This window comes from Somniosus microcephalus, unplaced genomic scaffold (assembly GCF_052327205.1).
Source record: "Somniosus microcephalus isolate GS21.2 unplaced genomic scaffold, FLI_Smic_1.0 unresolved_chr8, whole genome shotgun sequence".
NCBI classification, from domain to species: domain Eukaryota; kingdom Metazoa; phylum Chordata; class Chondrichthyes; order Squaliformes; family Somniosidae; genus Somniosus; species Somniosus microcephalus.
This window is the reverse complement of record NW_028225186.1, coordinates 34787545-34815186: the sequence shown is the minus strand read 5'-3', so window position 1 is coordinate 34815186 and position 27642 is coordinate 34787545. Positions and strand designations below refer to the sequence as shown.

The 27642-nt window shown below is 45.1% G+C and overlaps 1 protein-coding gene across 1 annotated transcript; it reads right to left on the bottom strand.

Moving 5' to 3' along the window:
• Positions 1-14047: 14047 nt before the first annotated feature.
• On the bottom strand, positions 14048-16853 carry LOC147085873 (putative G protein-coupled receptor 139). Its single transcript, XM_085979161.1, has 2 exons — positions 16784-16853; positions 14048-14940 (listed from the first exon to the last, which is right to left on the bottom strand). The coding sequence occupies exons 1-2, from the start codon at positions 16851-16853 to the stop codon at positions 14048-14050; spliced, it is 963 nt and encodes a 320-aa protein (XP_085835287.1).
• Between the last annotated feature and the right edge of the window lie 10789 nt (positions 16854-27642).

Sequence of the window (27642 nt, the reverse complement as noted above, 5' to 3'; positions counted from 1 at the left end):
AAGATTATTATCTGAACGGCAATAGATTGGGAGAAGGGGAAGTGCAACGAGACCTGGGTGTCCTTGTGCACCAATCGCTGAAGGTAAGCATGCAGGTGCAGAAGGCCTTTAAGAAGGCTAAAGGTATGTTGGCCTTCATAGTGAGAGGATTCGAGTACTGGAACAATGATGTCTTGCTGCAGTTGTACAGGGCCTTGGTGAGACCACACCTTGAGCATTGTGTGCAGTTTTGGTCGCCTTATCTGAGGAAGGATGTTCTTGCCATGGAGGGAGTGCAGCGCAGATTCACCAGATTGATACCTGGGATGGCAGGAATGACGTATGAGGAGAGATTGGCTCTATTACGCTTAAACTCGTTGGAGTTTAGAAGAATGAGCGGGGCTCTCATTGAAACATATAAAAGTCTAAGAGGACTAGACAGGCTAGATGCAGGAAGGATGTTCCCTATGGCGGGAGGTTCCAGAACCAGGGGTCACAGTCTAAAGATAATCGGTAAGCCATTTAGAAAAGAAATGTGGAGGAATTTCTTCACCCAGAGATTGGTGAAACTGTGGAATTCTCTACCACACAAGGCAGCTGAGACCTATTTATTAAATATATTCAAGAAGGAGGTAGATATATTTCTTAATGCTAAAGGGATCAAGAGATATGGGGAGAAGGCAGGGTCAGGTTACTGAATTTGGATAATCAGCCGTGATCTCATTAATAGAGTCATAGAGACATAGAGTTATGAAGCACAGATAGAGGCCCTTTGGCCCATCGCGTCCACGCTGGCCATCAAGCCCTGTCTAATCTTATCCCATTCTCCAGCATTTGGTCCGTAGCCCTGTATGCTATGGCATTTCAAGTGCTCTTCCAAATGCTTCTTGAATGTTGTTGCGGTTCCTGCCTCTATCAGCCTTTCTTCAAGTGAGTTCCAGACTCCAACCACCCTCTGGGTGAAAAAGTTCTTCCTCAAATCCCCTCTAACCCTCCTGCCCCTTACCTTGAATCTATGCCCCCTTGTTATTGACCCCTCTACTAAGGTAAAGGTTACTTACTATCTACCCTATCTTTGCCGCTCATAATTTTGTACACCTCAATCAGGTCACCTCTCAGCCTTCTCTGCTCCAAGGAAAACAACCCCAGCCTGTCCAGTCTTTCTTCATAGCTGAAGCGCTCCAGCCCAGGTAACATCCTGGTGAATCTCCTCTGCACCCTCTCCAAGGCAATCACATCCTTCCTATAGTGTGGCGACCAGAACTGCACACAGTATTCCAGCTCTGGCCTAATCAGCGTTTTGTGCAGCTCCATCATAACCTCCCTGCTCTTATATCCTATGCCTCGTCTAATGAAGGGAAGTATCCCATATGCCTTTATAACCACCTTATCCACCTGTTCTGCAGCCTTCAGGGATCTATGTACATGCACACCAAGGTCCCTCTGATCCTCTGTCTTTCCTAGGGTCTTACCATTCCTTGTTTATTCCCTTGCCTTTTTAGTCCCTCCAAAATGCATCAACTCACTCTCTCAGGGTTACATTCCATTTGCAACTGTTCCGCACATCTGACCAACCCTTCTATATCGTCCTGCAGACTGAGGCTACCCTCCTCGCTATTTACCACCCCAACAATTATCCTGTCACCTGCGAACTTACTGATCATACCTTTTACATTCACATCCAAATCATTAATGTAGACCACAAACAGCAAGGGACCCAGCACCGATCCCTGCATTACCCCACTGGACACAAACTTCCAGTCACAAAACAACCTTCGACCATCACCCTCTGCCTTCTGCCACTAAGCCATTTTTGGATCCAATGTGCCAAGGCACCCTGGATCCCATGGGCTCTTACCTTCTTGACCAGTCTCCTGTGCGGGACTTTATCAAAAACCTTACTGAAATCCATGTATACCACATCCACTGCATTACCCTCATTCACACACCTAGTCACCCCCTCGAAAAATTCAATCAAATTGGTCAGAAATGATCTTCCCTTGACAAAGCCATGCTGACTATTCCCGATTAATCCTTGCCTCTCCAAGTGGAGACAAATTCTGTCCCTCAGAAATTTTTTCAACAACTTCCCTACCACTGATGTTAGGCTCAATGGCCTGTAATTCCCTGGTTTTTCCCTACTACCCTTCTTGAATAATGGTACGACGTTAGCTGTTCTCCAGTCCTCTGGCACATCCCCTGTGGCCAGAGAGGTTTTGAAAATTTGTGTCAGAGCCCCTGCAATCTCTTCCTTTGCCTCACACAGCAGCCTGGGATACATTTCGTCCGGACGTGGGGATTTATCCACTTTTAAGCCTATTAAAACCGCTAGTACCTCCTCCGTCTCGATGCTAATACTTTCAAGTATATCACAGTCCCCCTGCCCAATTTCTATGTCTGCATCGTCCTTCTCCATAGTGAAGACAAATGCAAAGAATTCATTTAAAACCCCACCTATATCTTTTGGCTCCACACACAGATTGCCACTTTGGTCCCTACTGGGCCCTACTCTTTCCCTATTTATCCTCTTGCCCTTAATATACTTATAAAACAAATTAGGATTTTCCTTTTTTTTGCTCGCCAGTGTTAATTCATGGCCTATCCTCGCTCTCCTAATTTCTTTTTTAAGTATCCCCCTGCACTTTTGATACTCCTCTAGGGCTTCCTCTGTCATTAGTCCTTTGTATCTACCAAAAGCCCCCCTTTTTTTCCTAATCCAATAAATGTCGGAGCAGGCTCGAGGGGCCGAATGGCCTATTCATGCTCCTATATTCTATGTTTCTTCTATGTTTTTCTATGTTTCCCTTAGTTGGCGAGTCCAGAACCAGGGGTCACAGACGCAGAATAAGGCGTGGGCCACGTAGGAATCAGATGAGGAGAAATGTCTTCACCCAGATGGCGGCGAATCTTTGGAATTCTCTGCCACAGAGGTCTATGGATGCTCATTCGTTGAATATATTCAACGCATATGTTGTTAGATTTGTGGATATTAAGAGAATCAATGGATATGGGGATAGAGCAGGAAAGTGGAGTTGATGTGGAAGTTCAGCCACGAGCTTATTGAATGGCGGAGCAGCCTCGAGGGGATAATTGTCCTACTACTGCTCCTATTTCCTATGTTCTTATGTTCATCCTTCACCCCCTGTGCTCACTGACCTACACTGGCTCACGGTCCGTTAAACAGTGGAGTTTAATATTATCATCCTCATGTTCAAAGCCCGCCAGGGCATCGCCCCTCCCTATTGCTATAACGTTCTGTAGTTCTTCTACCTTCCGAGCTCTCTGCACTACACAGCATCGGCAGCGGGTGGAGGCGGAGCAGCGCGGCAGAGCGACTACAAGAGGCCCCAGAGGCTCAGGTAGGCCTCAGTGCGGCATCGGCAGCGGGTGGAGGCGGAGCAGCGCGGCAGAGCGACTGCAAGAGGGCCCAGAGGCTCAGGTAGGCCTCAGTGCGGCATCGGCAGCGGGTGGAGGCGGAGCAGCGCGGCAGAGCGACTGCAAGAGGCCCCAGAGGCTCAGGTAGGCCTCAGTGCGGGTTCGGCAGCGGGTGGAGGCGGAGCAGCGCGGCACAGCGACTGCAAGAGGCCCCAGAGGCTCAGTAGGCCTCAGTGCGGGTTCGGCAGCGGATGGAGGCGGAGCAGCGCGGCAGAGCGACTACAAGAGGCCCCAGAGGCTCAGGGAGGCCTCAGTGCGGCATCTGCAGCGGGTGGAGGCGGAGCAGCGCGGCAGAGCGACTACAAGAGGCCCCAAAGACTTAGGTAGGTCTCAGTGCGGCATCGGCAGCGGGTGGAGGCGGAGCAGCGCGGCAGAGCGACTACAAGAGGCCCCAAAGGCTCAGGTAGGCCTCAGTGCGGCATCGGCAGCGTGTGGAGGCGGAGCAGCGCTGCAGAGCGACTACAAGAGGCCCCAGAGGCTCAGGTAGGCCTCAGTGCGGAATCGGCAGCGGGTGGAGGCGGAGCAGCGCGGCAGAGCGACTAAAAGAGGCTCCAGCGGCTCAGGTAGGCCTCAGTGCGGCATCGGCAGCGGGTGGAGACGGAGGAGCGTGACACAGCGACTACAAGAGGCCCCAGAGGCTCAGGTAGGCCTCACCAATCTCCAATCTCAGGCAAGGAGAGAGGTAAAAATATTCAAGTTGTGACATCACCGCAAAACAGGTAGGTGATTGGTTGGAGTATTTCTCTCGTTTTAAAACTTTAAGTCTGTGGTTTATAGTTTTTAAGGTTGCTGTGGTGTACCAACTTCTTTCGGGTGCAGAGTGACTGTTGGTAAACCATTTAACTGGTGTAACTAGAGGGATTGATTTAATTTAAATCCAATGAATTAAAGGGGATACTAGCATCTAAAACCGGGCAGAGGGTGTGCATAACTAACAATAAAAAATTTAATTAATTAAATAGAATGGAGCAGGTGATGTTTTACTGTTACGAGATGTGGGAGCTGATGAACCCCATTGAGGCTCACGGTGATTACGTCTGTGACAAGTATCTGATGCTACAGGAACTCCAGCTTCGTGTTAATGAGCTGGAGTCTGAGCTTCAGACACTGCGACACATCAGGCAGGGGGAGAAGTACCTGGACCCTGTGTATCAGGAGGTGGTCACACATATGAAGTTAAGTAATTCAGATGTAGCCCATGGTCAGGGACAGGACGGTGTGACTACGACTGAGGCAGGTACGGGGATCCAGGAGGTAGAGCTGCAGGAGCCGCAGCCCTTGCTCTTGACCAACAGGTTCGAGGTTCTTACTCCCTGTGGGGACAGGAGCAGGACTGCAGGAAGGATGAGCAACCTGGCCACAGCACCGTGGAACGGGGGGCCATTCAAGAGGGGTGAGTAAATAGAAATGTTGTAGTGGTAGGGGATAGTATTATTAGTGGGATAGATAGAGTTCTCTGCAGCCGAGAGCGAGAGTGCCAGGGTTAAGGACATCTCCTCTGGGCTGGAAAGAAATTTGCAGTGGGAGGGGAAGGATCCAGCTGTCGTGATCCATGTTGGTGCAAACGACGTAAATAGGACAAGGAAGCCGGTTCTGTTAAAGGAGTATGAGCAGCTAGGGGTCAAATTAAAATACAGAACTTCAAGGGTAATAATCTCTGTATTATTACCTGAGCCACGAGCGAATTTGGCTAGGACAAATAAAATTAGAGATTTAAATGCGAGGCTCAAAGACTGGTGTGGCAGAAATGGGTTTTGCTTCCTGGGACAATGGCACCAGTACTGGGGCAGGAGGGAGCTGTTCCGTTGGGATGGGCTTCACTTGGCCAGTGCTGGGACGAGAGTCCTGGTGGATCAGAAAACTAGGGCTGTAGAGAGGGCTTTAAACTAACTAGTGGGGGGGAGGTTCCTAGAGAGCAAATAATAAAAATGACAACAGAGAATGTCATAGATTTAGGTAGCAGTGGGGAAATTAAAAGCCAGAGTGTGTCAGGAATTGGCAGAAGGTATGGAGTAAAGGTAAAGTAATTAAAAGGGCAAAGGCAGGAACTAAGTGTCACAAAACATATTTTAAAGTTCTCTACCTGAATGCATGTTGCATTCGTAACAAAACAGACGAGTTAATGGCACAAATAACTACATATGGGTATGTTCTTGTGGCCATTACAGAAACATGGCTGCAGGCTGACAATGCCTGGGAATAAAACATACCAGGTTATTTAACGACCAGGAAGGACAGACAGGAAGGAAGGGGAGGTGGGGTGGCTAAGTTAATAAAGGAAGGAATCACTGTAATACAGAGATATGATATTGGGTCAAAGGATCAGGATAATGAAACAGTTTGGGTGGAGGTAAGGAATAATAAGTGGAAAAAACACTAGTGGGCATATTCTGTCGGCCTCCAAACAGTTGCAACTCTGTTGGACGGAGTATCAATTAGTAAATAGTTGAGGCTTGTAATAAGGGAACATCTATAATTATGGGGGATTTTAAGTATCATATTAATTGGACAAAGCAAATTGGGCAGGGCTGCCTTGAGGATGAGTTCATTGAGTGTATTAGGGATGGGTTTCTTGAGCAGTATGTAACTGAACCGACCAGGGGGCAAGCAACCTTAGATCTGGTCCTGTGTAACGAGACAGGATTAATTAAAAATGTCCTAGTAAAGGATCCCCTTGGTATGAGTGACCATAACATGGTTGAATTCCATATTCAATTAGAGGTTGAGAAGGTTGGATCTCAAACAAGCGTGCTAAGCTTGAATAAAGGAAACTATGAAGGTATGAGAGCGGAATTGAGTCGATTGGATTGGGAAAATAGATTAACGGGTAAGACGATACATGATCAGTGGTGTACATTTAAGGAGTTATTTTACAACATCCAAAAAATATATATTCCACTGAGAAGAAAAGGGTGTAAAAGAAAAGACAGCCATCCGTGGCAAAGTAAAGAAAATAAGGATAGTATTCGACTAAAAACAAGGGCATAGAAGGTAGCCAAATCTTGTGGGAGGATAGAGGATTGGTAAAATTTTAAAAGACAGCAAAAAGTAACAAAACGATTGATTAAGAAAGGGAAGATAGATTATGAAAGTAAATTAGCAAAAAATATAAAAACAGATAGTAAGAGTTTTTATAGTTATATAAAAAAGAAAAAGGTTGACTGAAGTAAATGTTGATCCCTTAGAGGATGAGACAGGGAAATTAATGGTGGGAAATATGGAGATGGCAAAAACACTGAATGAATATTTAGTATCAGTCATTACAGTAGAAGACACTAAGAATATCCCAATACTGGACAAACAGGGGGGTATAGGGGGCGAGGAGCTAAACACGACCAAAATCACTAAGGAAGTGGTACTCGGTAAAATAATGGGACTCAAGGCGGATAAATCACCTGGACCTGATGGCTTACATCCTAGGGTCTTGAAGGAAGTGGCGTTAGGGATTGTGGATGCATTGGTAATAATTTTCCAAAACTCCCTGGAATCAGCAAATGTCCTGGCAGACTGGAAAACTGCTAATATAATGCCCTTATTTAAAAAGGGCAGTAGACAGAAGGCTGGAAGCAAAAGACCGGTTAAGCTAACATCTGTGGTAGGTAAAATATTGGAGTCCATTATTAAGGAGACAGTAGCAGGACATTTGGATAATCATAATTTAATAGGACAAAATCAGCATGGTTTTATGATGGGGAAGTCATGTTTGACAAATTTGCTGGAGTTCTTTGAGGAGGTAACATATAGTGTGGATAAAGGGGAACCAGTGGACGTACTGTATTTAGACTTCCAAAAGGCATTTGACAAGGTGCCACACAAAGCATTATTGCTTAAGATAAAAAATCATGGGATTGGGGGTAATATTCTGGCATGGATAGAGGATTGGCTATCTAACAGAAAGCAGAGAGTTGGGATAAATGGTTCATTCTTGGACTGGCAATCAGTAACTAGTGGTGTTCCACAGGGGTCAGTGCTGGGTCCCCAACACTTTACGATCTCTATTAACGATTTGGAGGAGGGGACCCAGTGTAACATATCAAAATTTGCAGATGATACAAAGATGGGAGGGAAAGTAGTGAGTGAGGAGGGCATAAAAAACCTGCAAGGGGACATAGACAGGCTAAGTAAGTGGGCAGAGATTTGGCAGATGGAATACAATACTGGAAAGTGTGAGGTTATGCACTTTGGCAGGAAAAATCGCAGAGCAAGTTATTATCTTAATGGCAAGAATTTGGAAAGTACTGAAGTACAAAGGAATCTGGGGGTCCTGGTGCACGAAACTCAAAAGGGTAGTATGCAGGTGCAGCAAGTGATTAAGAAGGCCAATGGAATGTTGGCTTTCATTGCTAGGGGGATAGAATATAAAAATAGGGAGGTATTGCTTCAGTTGTACAAGGTATTGGTGAGACCGCACCTGGAATACTGCATACAGTTTTGGTGTCCATGCTTAAGAAAAAACATACTTGATCTCGAGTCAGTACAAAGAAGGTTCACTCGGTTAATCCCGGGGATGAGGGGATGGACATATGAGGAGAGGTTGAGAAGATTGGGACTCTACTCATTGGAGTTCAGAAGAATGAGAGGCGATCTTATTGAAACAAAAAGGATTGTGAAGGGGTTGGATCGGGTGGATGCGGGGAGGATGTTCCTGATGATGGGTGAAACTGGAACTGGAGGGCATAGTATTAGAATAAGGGGCTGCTTTTTCAAAACTGAGATGAGGAGGAACTACTTCACTCAGAGGGTGGTAGGTCCATGGAATATGCTGCCCCAAAAAGCTGCAGAAGCTACATCATTACATAAATTTAAAACAGAAATAGACAGTTTCCTAGAAGTAAAGGGAATAAAGGTTTATGGGGAACGGCCAGGAATTTGGACATGAGTCTAGGTTCGGATCGGTGATGGCCCTGTGGGTAGTGGAGCCGGCCCAGGGGCCATGTAGCCTGATCCTGCTCCTATTTCGTGTGTCTAATTCTGTTAGATACAGGAGCTGGTTCAGTGATAGTAGATTGGCGGTTAGGATCAGATCAGCCATGATCTTATTGAATGGCGGAGCAGGCTCGAGGGGCTGATTGGCCTACTCCTGCTCCTATTTCTTCTCTTCTTATGCTCTTATGATTCTGACTTTTCGCACATCCCTGATTTCCATCCCCCCACCTTTGGCCACTGTGCATTCAGCTGCGTAGGCCCTATGCTCTGTAAATTTCCGCCTAAAAGTAAAGGAAACGGGGCAATTTACGAGGACCTGAAGGAATAGAGAGACGTGGGGTTCTCCAACACAAGTCATTGAAGTTAACAGGACAAGTTGATAAAGCTGTTTAAAATCATACGGGATCCTCGGCGTCATCAACACAGGCATAGAGTACAAAAGTGAGGAAGTAACCACTGGTTAGGCAGCAGCAGGCGTATTGTGTCCAATTCTGGGTGTCACACTTTAGGAAGGAGGCAAGAGCTGGGAGAGGGTGAAGAGGAGATTTACTAGAATGGTACCAGGGATGGGGGACTTCAGTTATATGGAGAGACTGCATAAGCTGGGGTTGTTCTCCTTAAGGCAGAGAGGGTTAAGGAGAGATTTATTAGAGGTGCTCAAATTCATGAGGGCGAAATGGAGAAACTCTTTCCAGAAGGTTCTGTAACCAGATTACAGAGATGTAAGCTAATTTACTAAAGCACCAGAAGGGGAGGTAAGGACATTTTTTACACAGCGAGTTGTTTAGATCTTGAATGCATTGACTGAAAGGGCATTGGAAGCAGGTTCAATAGCATACTTTAAAGGATATTGGATAAATGCTGGAAGGGAATCATTTTCAGGACTATGAGATTTACGAGGATGTTGCCAGGACTAGAGAATGTTAGCTATGGGGAAAGATTGGATAGGCTGGACTGCACATAAAGGGCGATCCGATACCGCCCGATTATGTCCAGCGTCCGAGACAAAATTCTAGGCCTAAAAATGAACTGATGACCGTTTAATCAGCTGGTTTTATGTACAGTGCAATACTTTTCTACCCAACTTCCACATTGGTTTGTCTGATGGGAAGCCGCATGTCACAGCGAAGACTAACTGATTCACTAACTGTTCTTTAACTGGCTCCTGGGGAGATGCAAGTTCAAGTTCTAAAGATTAGTTTGTCTGCCCAAGGCCCTTTAAGGTGAAAGTGGATCGCCGGCAGTGCTTCCTTCTCTTGAACACCAGAAGGCACGGATAACATGGGTCTGTTTTCATTAAAACAACATATTAGTGCAGTTCTGATCAGAAGATTTTAAAGTATTAAATGAAGGAACGGATAGATAGAAGCAGACTGGTTCAGTAGTTCAGGGGACAGGAGCGGGAGTTTATGGATGCAATAATATATTGTCAGCGATTCTGAACAGAGAGCTGCAGAAACTTCATTAAACAGATAGTTGTGGGGCAGTGAAATTCACTTCCTGGTTAGTGCTTGAGGCCAAAACCACGTCAACAATCAAAATTAAACCAGTAGGTGGATGATGGACAGGTGGTTGACGGGTTAGCGGAACAGTGTGAGTAAATGTGATCGCAACCACTTGCTCTTGTGGGCATGAACGCCAGCACCGATAGATTGGGCCCAATGCCCTGGTTATGTGTTTTAACGTATATCGATTTCTATGGTAGAAAGAATGAAAGAAATTATAGGAAAGAAAGACTTGCATTTCTGGAGCGCCTTTCACAACCTCAGGGCGTCCCAAAGCGCTTTGCTGCCAATGTTGTAATGTGGGAACTGCCAAGTAGAATCCTAAAGAAAATTAACTTCCGCTGTGAATGTTGTGGAATTTAACCAAGAAGAAATGTGGTTCATGTTTGTGTTAAATAACATCATGTTTGCGGGACCTTGTTGTGCGTGGATTGGTCTTCACATTTCGCTCCAAAAACAACAGTGACTGCAATTCAAATGCAATTCTTTGGCTGTGAAGAGTTCTGGCAGCTTTGGAAGATGTGAAGTGCGCTGGAGGAATGGAAGTTTTCTTTCTTTAATTATTTCTTTCTTTATTTCTTTTTTCTTTCTTTCTCAAGTTTCTTAGCTGCTCCATTCCTTTCAAATTTTGCTGAAATCCATTTTTTCTCTTTTCTCTCCGCCTGATCTCATAAAATGACTGGATCCTCCTGAAGGCCTAGAAATTTGTCTCGGGCGGTGGCGCAAAACGTGTGAATTCACAGGAACTGATTATCAGGCGCTGTGCACAACGGTCAGCCGATCCGACACCGCCCGTTTGCTCCACCGCACGAGGTGAGTGTCTGATTCAAAATGTCTATATCCCCCTGAGGTCTCTTACACGCTTACATCATATACTCACAGTTAGTGACGTGTTTTTCAAAGAGCCAGCAACGGCAAGTTGGGACGAATGGCCTCCTTCTGTGCTGGAGGATGCTCTGATCCTAAGACCATAAATCGACTTGCTGCTCAGGTTCACCATGTCCACTGTCCTCTCTGGGGGAGCGGGAGACCTTGCTCAGCTGTCAGGCGTACCTCACTTGGTGTCAGTCTCATCACTGAGTCAGTAGGTCGTGGCATTGAGCCCCACTCCAAAGACTCGAGCCCTAAAATCCAGCCCGACACTCCATGTGTAAGGACTGAGTGAGCGCTAACTGTTAGTAATGTTCCATTTGTTTCTCGTGTAAATGATGAAAATTTGGCAGATACAAAACTCCAGCTCATTTTTGTTTTAGGAACATTACTGGTGCCAAACTAATCACTATGACCCACTGTGAGCTCCCTTTGACCCCTGTGTACTACTGTGATCTCTGTCCCTCCAGCCTGAGAACTATCTATTAAATAATATTGTATGTTACCTCTCAAGAACCAACCTCGTTCTCAAATTAGCAGACTTAGTGACCCGCTGTCACTCCATATCAAAAAGCATTTGCAAATCAAAATGCATAAAAGTCAACTGTATTTTCTTTTACAAGGGACATTAATTTTTTCAAAGAACGGTGTCTAATTTGAGCAACTCCGCCTGTGATATACATTATGCATGGTCTCCTGTAATCAGGACATGTATTGCCTGCTGAGTATTCATGTTTTAGAGCTTGCTCACTGACTATGTTAATTTGAGTTGCCTACAGTTAAATTAATTAACTCCTGCCATTTTTTTGAGCACAGGTGTTGCAATGAGAAACACAGCAACACCAAATTTCATTTGTATAGCGCCTTTCAGGCAGAAAAAATGTACAACAGAGAAGCAAGTGAGGAAATAGCGGAGGCTCTGACCTTCATTTTCCAACACTCTCTGGCTACGGGTGCGGGAGGAAAAGTGAGGTTAAAACTTTCTAACTTTGTTTAAAAGGGAGAAAGGGATAGGTTGAATAATTACAGGCTCGTCAGCATAAAATCAGTGGAGGGAAAGTTATTGGAAAAAATTCTGAGTGACGTTATTAATTGACAGTGCCTGAAAGGGTAGTGGAGGCAGAAACACTCATCACATTTAAACAAAATTACGTCGACTGCAATTGAAGTGCTGTAATCTACAAGGCTACGGACCAAGAGCTGGAAAGTGCGATTAGTCTGAATAGCTCTTTTTCGTTCGGCATGACGCAACGATGTGCCGAATGGCCTCCTTCTGTGCCATAAACTTCTATGATTCTATGATTCTGTGATTCAAAGGGAATCGTAGAGGGACAATCAGAAATAAATGCTTGCTCAGCCAAAGAAGATCTTGTTTAAGAAATTGCCATGAATGAAGGTTTTAGAGGAGGAGATGGAGGCAAAGAGGCGGAAGGGCTTAAGCAAGACTTTGCAGAGCACTAGATTGTTGAAGGCACCAACGCCAATGGTAGGACAAAGTTATAGGAAAGATACAAAAGGGTGTGAGAGGAAATAAAGTACTGAATGGAAGTAGCTTTTACTAGGGCTAGAAAGCATTACTGACATAGCAAGAGATCAGCATGTGGAGGCAGCTAAACACAAGGTTGAGAACTTTAAATTTGTTTTTTTAGAGGCCAAGGACCTAATGTTGTTCAACAATTACATGATAGCTGGATCAGGAAAATTGTCAGGGATAGGGAGTGGGCAGCAGCGTTTCAGCGGAGCTAAAGATTGTGAAGGTTGTAACATGAGGAGATCGACCAGGAGCACATTGGAATAATCGAGTCTCGAGAAGACAGGAGTATGAATGAGCGCTTCAGCAGCAAGTGGGCTGAGGTGCGAATGAGTGAAAATAATGTTACAGGATTGAGCAGTCTTTGTGATCGAGACAGTATGCAATTCTGAAGTTCTTCCTGGGATCGAACTGGGAGCCAAGTTTGCAAATATTATGGCTCAGGCTGAGACAGAGGCTAGGGAGGGGACTGAAATTCATGGCGAGTATACAGAGATTGTGCTATGAGCTGAACATGGTGCCTTCAGTCATCCCAATGATGAACTGGAGGAATTTACGACACCTGGAATACTGGATGTCAGTCAAACTATCTGATAACAGCGAAATTGTAAGGGTTGAGAGTGGGGGTGGAGAGGGAGAGATTGGAGTCGTCAGCGTGCATGTGTAAGCAGTCCCCATGTGTTCTGATAATGTATTCAAAAGGGCAGTATGTAGATGAGAAAGAAGCGGTAGCGGGCAAAGGCAGACCCTTGGAGACTCCAAGGAAAAGAGTGAGGCTATTATTGGACAGGTAGGAGTAGAACCAAGCGAGGGCAGTGGCCCTGAGCTGGACAGCGGAGCAGACTAATTGAAGGAGTATGGTCAATCGTTTCGAAGGCTGCAGAGAGACTAAGGATGCCGAGGAGGGATTGTGCACCACGGTAACACTGATAGAGTGTGTGAATTTTTACGTATGTCAGGAACGTTTCAGTACCGGGGCAGGGATATAATCCTGAGAGAAGAGATTCAATTAAGGAATTGTCGGAAGGATGCGCACCGTTGGGAGGCAGTGACATGTTGAAGGGCTCAGGAGTTAAAAGAGTGTTTGGAGATGGGGCTGCAGTTTGTACCAACAGAGGGGCTGAGCGTGGATTTTTGAGGAAGTGGTGAGTGCCGGTTTTGAAAGAAGGGGGCAGAAGCTCAGAAGAGAGACATGTGTTAAATATCAACCAATATGGGGGCCAGGAAGAGAAGTTGACATGTTCGTTAAAGTCCTATTTAATATTGTGGCCATTAGACATAATTATCCAAACTATGGATGAAGATAATGGTTCTCCAAATCTCACTTCCCCTGCCCACAGTGTGATGTGAAGATGTAAACGCGGCTCCAGTTTCTTGACTCAGAAGGTTGTGGGTTCACAATCCCATTCCAAGAGGCTTGAGCACAAAATTCTAGGCTGACACTCTAGGATAGTCCGTGGTGCTGCACTGTCGGAGGTGCCGTCTTTTGGATGAGACATTAAACCGAGGCCAGGTCTCAGCTGGTCGCCAAAGATTTCACTGCCACGATTCCGAAGAAGAGCAGGGGGCTCCACTCCGTTGTCCTGGCCAATATTTGTTCTTCAATCCTTATCACTATAAAGAAGATTATCTGGTCATTGTCATATTGCTGTTTGTGGGAGCTTGCTGTGCGCATGTTGGTTGCCGTGTTTCCTACATTACAGCAGTGACAACATTTCAAAAAGTTCTTCATTGGCTGTAAAGCGGTTTGGGACGTCCTGAGCTGGTGAAAGGCGTGATAGAAATGCAAGTTATTTATTTCTTATAAATTCCCATTTAGTGTAAACAAATATTTCGCCCCTTTCTTCAGCTCCTCTCTGAATTTCCTCTGTGTCAGTCCATAGATACAAGTGTTTGTGCAGGAACAGAGCAGTTGCAGCATAAACCCAACTTGCTGAGTGATATATATCGGATTACTGAGATATTTGTCATCGTAATAAAAGTTTACCACTGGCCAGTTTACCGAATGCACAACATACGTCATCCACAACAGTATGAAATTGGCAGAAATAGATAAAAGCAAGATCATGGATTTTCTCCGATTCTTCATCTCAGCATCATTCACATTGTCGCTGTTGCTCAGGAGTACTCTGCGGACTCGATTTGCCGCTATAATATGTCTGACAGTCAGAGCATTGAACAAAATAATTAAAAGGATTGGTAATAAAGGGGTGATCAGGCTATCGATCAACTCGTATGCCTTCCACAAGGGGGAAGTCAAATAATCAGCTGTCGGAACACAATACCACGGCACGTTGTCAATGATTATGAGAGGTTCGTCTGAATAGTAAAATGGAACACTCCTCACACAACTCACCACAAACACGGTGGCGATAACCACGGTCGCTGTTTTCTCGGTGCAATATTTTGATTGCAATTTCTGACAGCAAATTGCTACAAAGCGATCAAATGTGAAGGCGACAGTAAACCAAACAGAACAGTCTACAGCGACAATGTAGGCGACAAACGTCAAAGTGCAGACCGGATTCAGAGAGAGGAAACTAATTGGCAAATACATGCTATTAATCCGATGTAATATCACATCGATGATAACCACCATTAGATCCGCCGCTGCCATGGCCAACAGATAGCGAGTGATGCACTTCGAGAGACCGCACTTTCCACGGGACAGGATCACAATTGCAACCACGTTCACTGTAAGAAAAAGCAAACATTAAATTAGCCAAATATGTTGTTTTGTAAAATAACCATCTCAACTCCATTATGAAACTGTTGAAATGTCAGTTTTCTAGTTTCGAATTAAATATAAATGTTAATTTAAAAAGCTGTGTATTGGCGGGCAGGAAAATCTGTGGCAAATATTGCAACTGAAGGTAAGGGGGGAATGAAAACGTGGTTGAACTCAGCTACCGACAGTGGTGGTGAGGCAAAATATTACTGCGATATTTCTGGAGAAAGTGGGTGACGAACAACACAGGGGCCCATTTAACTTGCACCATTGCCTTCGAATTAATATAACTGCGAATCAGATCTGCACTTTTGGGTTACGGTCTGTACAGAATAGTGATCGCTCTCTCACATTGTTTGGTTATGATTTGTACAGCATGGAGATCACTCTCTCACACTGTTGGGTTATTGTCTGTACAGCATGGAGATCACTGTCCCACTTTGTTGGGTTATAGTCTGTACAGCATGGAGATCGCTCTCCCACAATGTTGGGTTATGGACTGTACAGCATGGAGATCACTCCCTCACACTGTTGGATTATGCTGCGTCAGCATGGTGATCAGTGTCTCACAATGTAGGGTAATGGTCTGTACAGCATGGAGTGCGCTCTCCCACAATGATGGGTTATTGTCTGTACAGCATGGAGTGCGCTCTCTCACAATTGTGGGTTATTCTCTGTACAGCATAGCGTGCGCTTTCTCCCATTGTTGGGTTATGGCCTGTACAGTGAGCTCTCCGTCACATTTCAAGTTCCATGAACAGCACAGCTGCAAAAGACCATGAGTTGCAATGACACCTGATGATTTACAACAATAAGTTATCCATTTAGTTCAATCAAATCGTGCTTTTCCTTCAAAGTGTTAGTTTCAAATCAGGAAAATGGCAGAATCTGTTATTAAGCAGGTAGTAACAGGGCAGTTAGAACATCATCATATGATTGGGCAGAGTCAATGCGGAATTTTGAAAGGGAGGTCTTGTTTGACAAATCTGTTAGGTTTTTTGAGGGTGTAAATTGCAGGGAAGGTAAGGGGGAATCACCAGATGTAATATATTTGAATTTTTTTTAAAAACATTCCATCAGGTGCCGCACACAGTTAGGGTTTGTGGGATTAGGGGTAATATTGTCACATTGATTGAGTCTTGGTTAAGGGCCAGAAATCATAGAGTAGGAATAAATGTGTTATATTCGGGATGGCAGGCTGTAACTAGAGCGGTAGCACAAGGATCAGTGCTTGGGCCTCAGCTATTTACAATCTATATCAATGACTTTGATGGGGGGACCGAGTCTAATGTATGCAAATTTGCTGACAATAAAAATTTCGGTGGTAAATTAAATCTGGTGGGGTGGATCGCATGCTGCTAACAGAAATCACTGGATTCTTGCTTCCATTTAAAGCAGACACAAACACAGTCGGAGCTGAACTGACGGCCAGGAGAACAAGAGAGACTTCTACAGTGTAACCCATTGTAAACAGGAAATAATGTTATAAAGCAATCATTCTTAAAATCCCCACGTTACACGTGACACACATTTAACTACATCAGGATATTAAACGAGTTAATAATTCATGTCTGATCGGATGTCAGTATCAACTCTTGGGAAGAGTTTCTGCTGAAAACAGTAAAGGGGACCATTGTTTCAACATTGTCTGTGGAGAAAATTGAAAAAAATATTATCATTTCGATTAAGACATCGCATTAAGAAAACAGGACAATCAAATAATTAACTGGTAACAACAAACAGGGAACCGATACCCTGAACAGTCACATATTAATATTAAGCTTTTACCGTCTCGTTTTACTGTCTTACCAGGAACACCAAGGGCTGCAAGAACCGGGTAGTAAATGAGGTCTATCTGGAAAATTACTGGGTCGTCCATTTCTTGCGTGAAGAACCAAACTCTGTTCTATCAGGTACAGAGCTCTGACTTGTGAACGTAAAGGCTGATTCAGAGGAGCCCTTTGATATACCATAAAGCAACCTCCACGGAGAAAGTCATCTAGGGAGCGTGATCAGTGACATTAGGTACATTCCACCGAACAAACAGATTTAATGAAGCACTTTTACTCCAAGGATTTGTGTCTAATAAGATATTTTTATTTTAGGATAGGCAAAATAAAATAATTTTAGATTTCATTGAAACGTCATCCAAAGATAAATTGCAAATCCTTTTGCTGTGACCCTGGTGTTGATCTGTGTGAACAGTGCGGATGTTGAAGTGGATGAAGAGTCTCATTTAAGAACATAAGAACAAAATAAATTAGAGCAACAGTAGGCCATTAGGAATTTCCAGCCTGCTCCACCAATCAATAAGATCATAGCTGAAATTCCAACTCAATTCCACCTTCCCACATTAACCCCATATCCCTTGAATCCCTGAAGATCCAAAAATCTTATGAATCTCTGTTGTGAATTTACGCAAAGACTGAGCTCTGACTATGGGCACGTAAAGGATCGTTGGGTTAGAAAATTGCAATAATTCACCACCCTTTGAGTGAAGAAATTTCTCATCATCTCAGTTCTAAATGGACGACCCGTATTCTGTGAATCTGATGCCCTACTTCTAGAGTCCACAGCCAGAGGAATCTTCCAGTGAGCAGCTACGCTGTCAAGCCCTAAATGAATTTTCTATATTTCAATGAGATCACCTCTCATTCTTCTAAATTCTAGTGATTGCATGCCTAGGCTCCTCAGCATCTCCTCAAAAGACAATCCCCCATCCCATGAATAATTCTGGTGAATCTTCTTTGTGCTCCCTCTAAGGCAAACAATCCTTCCTTAGGTAAGGAGACCAAACCTGTACACAATACTTAGGCATTGTTTCACCAGGCCCCTATATAAATGCAGTAAGTCTTCTTTATCTTATACTACAATGGTTTTTGTAATCGCTGTGATTTTATGCATGAAAACCTTTGTGACTATCCGCGCATGCTCACTGTATACCTGAGCCGCGCATGAGCAGTGCCCAGTTGTTGCCTGCACGTAGGCCACGCTTTCCTCGGCTCTGTGCGTAGAAGGTCAGTGGATCCATTGGCGGCAAGGTTTGGGGGGGCGGAAGTACGAAGATCGAAATGTGAGGGAGAGGATCGAAGGAGAGTAAGAGAGGGAATCGGAGGGGGTAAAAAGAGAGGATGGGGAAATGAGATCGGAGAGGAGAGAGGAAATTGGAGAGAGCGAGGTGATCGGGGGGTAAAAGGATCAGAAAGACGGGAGATCAGAGGGGTCATGGGAGAGAGATCGGAGGGATAGGAGATCCGAGAGAGAAAAGTTCGGAGAGAGAGACGAGAGAGGAGATTGCAGGAGAGAGAAAGGAGATTGGAGACAACGTGGAGATCACAGGGGTAATGGCTTTGAGATCATATATAGAGACAAGATCGGAAGGGAGAGAGAGGAGATCGGAGAGAGCGAAGATCGGTGAGAGAGAATAGATAGGACAGACAGAGAGAGGAGATTGGAGAGGAACGAAGGAAATAGGAGCAAACGTGGAGAACATAGGGGTGATGGATTTCAGATCATAGAGAGAAAGGAGATCGGAGGGGAGAGAGAGATGATCAGAGAGAGAAGAGATCGGAGGTGGGGTGGAGAGATCAGCGAGAGAGCAATGGGAGAGAGGAGATCGGAGGGGCAGAGAGAGAGGAGATGGGAGCAAGAGCGGAGATCAGAGGGGGGATGGAGACAAGATCGAAGTGAGAGGAGTAGGAAAATCAGATCGGAGAGAGAGGGGATAGGAGAGAGAGGAGATCGGTGAGAGTGGAGAGAGGATGTGGAGAGAGTGGAGATTGGAGAGAGAGAGGAAATTAGAGTGGGCAGGGAGACGACATCAGCGATAGGGAGAAGGGGATGAGAGTGGACAGCGGAGAGAGATGAGAACAGAGAGAGAGCAGGGCGAAAGACAGGCGATGGAGCTAGAAACGAAGTTCGACAGAAAGGGATTAGAGAGACAGAGGAGAGAGCAGAGAGGTGAAAGATTGCAGAGAGGGAGAGGAGATTAGAGCGTGCGATAGGAGATTAGCGAGAGCAAGAACCGTTTAGAGAGAGAGAAGATCCGAGGGGAAAAGAGAGGAGATCGAAGGGAGGTGGATGAGAGGCGATCTTTTGGGGGAGAGAGACGATCAAAACGAAAGACAGCGGATCGGAGGGCAGAGGAATGGAGCTCGGCGTTGGGAGAGGAGGTCAGCAAATCGGGAGGAGAGAATGTCAGGAAATCGGGGGGGATTTAGGAGCACAGAGAACACAGTGGGGATGGGGAAAGAACGTGAACCAGGTCTAAAGGGGGCTGAGAGTGAGAACGTGATCCAGATTGTAAGACGGAGCACATTCTTCCAATCCCAACACCTTTGCACCCGCAACACATTTTCCCTCTCCCCCGCCAGACCTGGCTGATATCTCGGAAAGCCCGGCAATGTGCAACAATTAAACTCAATGGACTGGTAGAAATCCGGAAGTCAGGACACTGTCACTATTCACTTTATAACCAATAAATTATTCACAATATTTGAGCCACACACAATGCAGCATTTATCTCAGTGTGGACGGTCAGGTACTTGTTGTGGGAGAAGGTCAGGAAGCCGCGGGAATTGTCCGGAATTTGGGCATGGTGGGGAGGTCAGGATATCAGGGGGGCGGGGTTAGGACCTCGAAGGGAAAGGTTAAGAGGTTGGGCAGAGGTAGAAGTTCAGGAATTGTTGCGGAGGGTAGGAATATTTTTGGGTTGTGTTAGAAGGTCCTAACACATGAGCGTGAGCCCTGTCTTTTCTCTCTGAGCTCTGTCTGGAGCCTGGCTGTCAGACTGAATGGGTCGTATTACAATTTGCAACTACATGATTACTTATGCAGGCAGGATCTAATTACACATTCCAAATAAAAAGCATTGTTTGTCTTGTCCTTCAAGGGGACCAGTCAAGAAACTGTTGTTGCAAATAGACGTGACATTTTGCAATAAATGCTAACAGAACATTTCTTTCCTAATTGCTTGTTGTACCTGCATGTTAATTTTTTGGGATTCGTGCATAAGGAAACACAGTTCTCTGAATAGCAATATTTGTTAAAAACTCCCCATTTAAAAATATGCTGCATTTCTAGTTTTCCTACCAAAGTGGACAACTTCACATTACTCCACATTATATTCCTACTGCCATACACTTGCCCATTCATTTACACTGTCTATGCGCCTTTTCAGCCTCATTGCATCCTCCTCACAACATACTTTCCAACCTAGCTTTGTATTGTCAGCATCTTGGGTACATTACACTCGGTCCCCTCATCTAAGTAATTGATATAGATTGTGAATAGCTGAGGCCCCAGCACTGATCCTTGCAGCACTCCACTAATTATAGCCTGCCAACCCGAAAATTACCCTTTTAAACCCTCCATTCCAGTCTCTATTTTCTCTCCGATAAGCAATCGTGAATTAATGCTAAAATCTAACGCTCAACCCAGGAGCACTAATTTTGTGTAAAAATATATTGTGTGGTCCCTTATACGAAAGTTTTTTTGAAAATTCAAATACACTACATATACTGGTCCCCTTATCTACCCTGCCAGTTATCACCTCAAAGAACTCTGTTAGATTTTTCAAACACGATTTCCCTTTCATGTATCCATGTCGACTCTGCTGAACCATATTACTATTTTTAAATGCCCTGTTACCAAGACACTAATAATAGATTCTACCATTGTCCCTACTACAGTTGTCAGGCTAACTGACCCAAAGTAACATGTTTTCTCCTTCCCGTTTTTTTGAAAATCAAGGCTAACTTTGCTACCTTCCAATCCACGGGCACCATTCCATAATCAAGGGAATATTGGAAGAATAAAACCAATACATCCACTATGTCTGATTTGCCACCTCTTGAAATCCCGAGGATGTAGGCCATCAGGTCCAGGGGTTTTGTCAGCTTGTAATCCCATTTATTTCTCAAGGTTCTATTGCTTTATTAATATTTATATCTTTAAGTTCCTCATTCTTACTAGACCTTTGGTTCCCCATTATTTCCGGAATGTTTTTTGTGTCATCTTCCGTGAAGACAGATACCAAATATATTTTTAATGACTCTGCCAGTTCCTTATGACCCATTATAATTTCTCCTGCCGCTGCCTGTAAAGGGCCAACGTTAACTTCCGCTATTTCCCCCCTTTTTAAATACTATTAGAAGCGTTCACAAACTCTATTATGTCTTTTGCTGGTTTTCTGCTATAATCTACTTTCTATGCCTTCATCAAATAATTGGACCTGCTTTCCTGAATTCTAAATCCGCAAAATCCTCAGGCTTTCTCCTCTTTTTGGCAACATTTGAAGCCTCTTCTTTTTATCTAATACGATCTTTAAGTTTTGGTTTGCCACTGTTATGCCATTGTTCCCGTTGGGTTATCATAACTTAAGGAAATTTACTATGAGCTAATTTAATTTAATATATAAACTTTAATTAATTACAAAACTAAGACAAGGTTGTAAAGGAGTCGCAGTGCAGTTGGTGTGCTGCAACAGCAGCATGTGGCATTTTGTGGAGAGCATCGTGATCCGAGACGACCACGTCTCCAGTCAGTGTATGCATCTCGAGGAACTTAATCTCACAGTTGTTGAGTTGGAGTCCGAGGTGCAGAGATTGGGGAATCAGGGAGGGGAAGTTTTACCTGGACAGTTTTATCCAGTTGGCAGTCACACTTCTTAGTGTAGGGAGTGGTACAGGTCTGGTTAGTTGTCAGGGATAGAGGGTGTGACTGCGACTCAGAGAGTTAAGGGGACCCCGGATATAGTGCTGGAGGAGCTTCCACCTTTGCCCTTATCCAACATTTACGAGACTCTTGCTGCCTGTGTAGAGGAGGGCAAATCCTGCAGGGTGGATGAACAATGATCACGGTACTGTGGTACAGTAGGCCATACAAGCTGAAAAGGACTGTTGTATATTTTTTATTGGTATTTGGGATTTGTGCATCGCTGGCAAGGCCAGAATTTATTGCCCTTCACTAATAGCATGGAAAAGGTGCTGGTGAGCTGCCTTCTAGAAACAGTGCAGTGCGTTTGGTGAAGGTACTTCAACAGTGCTGTTAGGGAGGGAGTTTCAGGATTTTGCCCCAGCGACGATGAAGCCAGGATGGTGTGTGACTTGGAGGGGAACTTGGAGTTGCTAGTTTTTCCATGCACCTGACGCCCTTGTCCTTCTAGGTGGAGTTGGTCACGGGTTTGCGAGGTGCTGCTGAAGAAGCCTTGGCGAGTTGTTACAGTTCATCTTGTAGATGGTACAAACTGCAGTTGTGGTAAGCCGGTGGTGGAGGGAGTGAATGTTTCAGGTGTTGGATGGGGTGCCAATCCAGCAGGCTGCATTGTCCTGGAGGGTGTCGAGCTTCTTGAGTGTTGTTGGAGATGCACTCATCCAGGCAAGTGGAGAGAATGCCATCACACTCTTTACTTCTGCCTTGTAGATGCTGAAATGGCTTTGGGGAGTCAGGAGGTGAGTCACTCGCCGCAGAATACCCAGCCCCTAACCTGCTCTTATTGCCACAGTCATTATCTGACTGGTCCACTTAATTTTCTGGTCAATGGTGACCCGCAGGACGCAGATGGTGGGTGATTCGGCGATGGTAACAGCGTTGACTGTCACGGGAGATGGTTGGGCTGAAGTTTGTTGGAGATATTCATTGCCTGGCACTGCGAGGGGACTGTATAGTCAGGGTGAAAGCATCCTGGAATTCGCTGCCGACGGAAGTGGTGGAAGCGGAGACAATCATTTTTTTGAAGGGCAACTGGATAGAGACTTGAGAGAATTAAACCAGCAGGGCAACGGGGTTAGAGCAGGGGAATGCAACTCACCGGATTGCTCTAAAGAGAAACGGAGAGGACACGATGGCCCGAATAGCCTTCTTTCGTGCTGTTATGACTCAATTATGCTATGATAGATTCCTTTCTGTGCAGCCACAGCTAAGAGTGACGAAGGCTATTTTGCCTGCACGGCGCCAGGGTTAAGTATATCTATCCGAGGTTGCAGAAGGATTTGCAGTGGGAAGGGAAAGATCCAGTTGTCGTGGGCCACGTAGAAACCAACAACATAGGTAGATCTCGGAATTAGTTTCTGCTGTCAGTATTTGAGGAGCAAGGGCGCAAATTACACACAGACCCTCAAAGATAATAATCTCTGGATTGTTACCAGAGCCACACGCAAATTGGAATAGGGACAAGCAGATCAGAGAGTTAAATCTGTGCCTCAAAGAATTGTGTGGGAAGTTAAAGTTTAAGTTGTAGGTATATACAATTAAATATTTGCTGTAACACAAACCACGACCAGTATTGGAGGCCTGGTTCACCATTTGCTCTGAATTCCTATTATCTCCAAATTCCCAACTTTAACACTGTTTAAGTGCTCTCCATTTACGACCATGCTGTGCAGACCACTCTGTGCGCCAGCAGATACTGTTTAGTTTTATACGCCTTTGAGCCGCACCCAATTTACCATTTCCCCCTTCAACTCCAAATACTGAGCTCCCTGCTCACAGTAATTAGCCCCTGTTCAAAACAAGTATTTACAGCTGACTGAAAGCTCACTGCCACTGACAGGCAGCTTCTGTTAACTACAGTGCTTAAAGTTCTAGGTGAAATTCAAAATATCACGTTTCGCAGCTAGTACTCACCCAGTCCTTACCAGAGACATAAACTCTCTCCAAATCCCCACTTTAAAACTGTGTTTCAGTGCAATCCGTTTAAGACCACTCTGTGCCGACCATAGGTCATAATACTCCGATTTGCTCATTCCTTGTCGACTGACAGGAAACAGGTGGACGTGGCTTTGGCCCACTTCTCAGACCCTACCCTAGATGACAACAGCCGGAGTGCCAGGAATACAGTGCGGTGACATAATTTTCAATTTGCTACCATCCTATTTGTACGAGGCTCCACACCTTTATGGACCTACGTCCTAGTATCAATCTCAAAAGCCCACATGTTGGGCCATATCTCAAACAGTGTCCGTTCCAATCACATGCAGGGAAATTTTCACCGTCGCTGGAGGCTTAAATGATAGTGTGGTTCAAACGCCCCTTATAAAGTTTGCATGATTTTCATTTATGGCTCAAACTGAAGCTAAATAGAGCAACTAATCAGTGAGATGTGGCACCTTATTGGGAAAATGCACAGAGGCGGTTCTGCTCCTGTAAGATTGCTGCTGGTATCCAGATCACTGACAGAGTTTACGGAGCTGAGATGTGCTGATAATGTAAATGTGGCTCGAAACTTTTTCAAGCCTTGCTTTTGCAACATTGCCCCAGTTTTAACCTTACCAGCCCAGCAAGAACGTGGCGGGTTTGGTTAAAATGGGGAATGCTTTGAACGGACTGGAATAGATAATGACTGTTTGGTGGCCGACTGGTGGATCAGACTAACCAGCCGTGAAGAGACCCCACGTATTTTAGGCCCCATCCTCATTAAAATTTGCCATCAAATATCACCTAGCGATGCAGTTCCTCATATTCAGCCTTCAAAATCAGGCCGCAATTGCCGGTAGCAAATCAAATTGTTGGAGAGAAATAAAATCGCAGAGGGAGGGGGTGGATCCGGTGGAGGAAGCAGTCTAGAATATGTTTGTGTCCCGGGAGTAACTCTCCTGCTCCTCTGGAGCCAACAAAATAATTCAACGTTCAATTGTGTCACGCCTCGTCGGTTCAATCGGTGGTGGAACTAGTTGGAATTAGATAGCGCAGGCGCCGATCTATTTAAGCACAAAGTGTTAATCGCATTTCTATTTAGGTCATGATTTCTGCATAAAACGGGGCCTATTTGCCGGGTAAATTGGGTTATGACAGACCAATCCAATTCTTGTTTATACATTTCACTATTTCTCGTTTATATCAGAAAAACCCTGTGGAAATAATTTTTGCATAAATTCAGATTTTGTTAAACAGTTTTATTGAATGTTATTGGGGGAACAGTTTATTTGTTTAGTGTCACACTTAGCGCCAGGAGTTGGCGCCAGAACATAGCTGAGAGCTCCAACGACACCTGGTGCTCATTCCAGCACCGCACAACATATCCATCAAGCCGGCAGCCCTGCCACTTAACTCGAGTGCCGGGGACATGGCAATAATGGAGAGCATGACTCCAGTGAGTAAGCAACGCCCATTTGACGCCCGATCTACCAACGAGAAAGCAACGACAGGTTGCGCTGGTGAGCAGCAGCAGAAAGCCGGCTCCAGCGACGCTATTTAAAGGGATCATCTCCAATCATTCGCAACTGACAGCGTTTTGCAGTGTGAGTGGCCGTGTGCTACTACCTGCTACTGCATGTGTTTTCCTTAGTTTTTAGTGGACCTGGTTGGACCCGGAGCGGCAACAGCAGCAGAATAAAGTGCGTGGTGTGAAGAGGCCTGAGCGCAGAGCCAGATGTGGAAGAGCACTGAGACCCGAATTCAACAACAAAAAAATAAAAGTCTGACGCCACAGGTAAACAGGTAAGTGAATGGTGGCGAGTATTTCTTTTCTCTTTGGACTGAGGGGAAATGTACAGTAACGACATATATCTAAATGTATAACTAACTAAACTTACAACTAACTAAACTTATTTTTAAAAATGTAATACATGTTACTACCTAAAATAAAAACAGAAAATGCTGGAGAAACTAAGCAGGTCAGGCAGCAGCTCTGAAGAGAGAAACAGAGTTAACGTTTCAGGTCGATGAACTTGCCTCAGAACAGTAAAAATGCAGGAAATGGAACAGATTTTAAGCAAGTGAAGAGGCTGGGAGATGGGGGAGTTGATGAAATATCAAAATGGAAGGTTTGTGATAGGACGGATGGCGGAAGAGGTTAACTGAGTTCAAGAGATATTCAAGGTGAAACGAGATGGCAATGGGACAGGTTAAGAAACCAAGAATACCTCTGGATGAAGTGTAAATTGCGTTGGCATAATGAATACAGCTGCCATGTGGGGGAGTAGAAAAAAGACAGAGTGAGGTTAAAAGAAAAAAAATATATATATATATGATAGGAGCTGAGGATATGATCTGAAATTGTTGAACTTTATGTTGAGTACGGAAGGCTGTAAAGTGCCTTCTCGAAAGATGAGGTGCTTTTCCTCGAGCTTACGCTAAGCTTCCATGGAACAATGCAAGAGAGCGAGCATGGTGAGGTCTGATGGGAGTGGAGCGGTGAATTAAAGTGACAGACGATCTGAAGCTCGTGGTCCCCCTTACGGACTGAATGGAGATGTTCCAAAAAGCGGCCACCCTATCTGCGATTGGTCACCCAATGTGGAGGAGTTAACATCCTGAGCAACGAATACAGAAAACTAAATTGCAAGATGTGATAGTAAATCGCTGTTTCAACTGGAAGGGGTGTTTGGGGCCCTGGACAGTGGGAAGGGGGGAGGTATGAGGGCATGTGGTGCATCTCCAGCACTTGCATGGGAAGGTGCAGGACAAAGGGGAAGGGCTGTTGGTTGTGATAGAAGGGCCAACTAGGGTGTCGCGGAGGGAGTGATCCCTATGGAATGCTGAAAGTGGCATTGAGGAGAAGATGCAATTGGTGGTGGGATCACGCTGGAGGTGGCTAAAATGGCGGGGGATGATCCATTGAATGTGGAGGCTGGTGTTGTGAAAGGTGAGGACAAGGGGAACTCTGTTTTGGTTCTGGGAGGGATGGGCAGCGTTGAGGGCTGAAGTGCGGGAGTTAGAGCGGACACAGTCAAGGGCCGAGTCAACCACTTTAGAGGGGAATCCTCGGTTGAGGAAAAAGGAAGACATGTAAGAAGCATATTAAGGTTATTACCTAGTTTACCTAGTTTGAAAGCTATAAATAGGCAATTGATTGATATTTACGTAATTAATGAAATAAAATAAAATAGAGATAGCAGGGCAGGTGATTTGTTGCAGCTGTAGCATGTGGGAGCGGGTGGACACCAGTGTGTTCCAGGGTGACCAGATCTGCAGTAAGTGGCTGCAGCTGGAGGAACTTCGGCGCAGACGTAATGAGCTGGAGTCCAAACTGCAGACATTGCGATACATCAGGGAGCAAGAAATTTACCTGGAGAATTTGTTCCAGGAGGCAGTCCCACCCTTTAGGGTAAATATTTCAGAGTTTGGATTACTACCTGAACCACCAACAAATTGGCAGAGGGTCAATAGGATTAGTGAGATGAAAGCGTGTTTCAAGGAATGGTCTGTGAGAAATCGGTTTCAATTCATGCGGCAGTGGCACCTGTGGTGTATGTGCCTTTAAGAGCCCCCTGTGTATTGTAATGCCGGTAATGGCCACTCAGGCTATATAAGCCTGTATATTGTCTTGTATCTGTTAGTTCACCTCCAGACTTTGTTCAGTAAACACCTGTGAAACCAACTCCTGCCCTCCGTGTCTCTATTAACACATGGATACAACAGTGGCGATGAATTGGAAACGGACTTACCTGCAATCCGGCAGCACCTCAAGGAGATCGATTCCTCAGATGAAAGTCGAAGAAAAGCAAGAACGAAAAAAAAAAACAGTTGTTTCACCAGCTCGCTGAGCTGGTGGCAGGTACTGCAATAATCGTACCTGGGCGGCGGGCTGGGGCTCCATCGGCTGGCTCTGCAGCAGGGCCAAGCAGCGAAGGCGGAGGCAAACAGAGACAGAGGGGGGGAGCACTCGGGAGACGGCCGGCGCTGCAAAGCAGGTCGGCGTTCGGACCAAGCAGAGGGAGGAAAAAGTC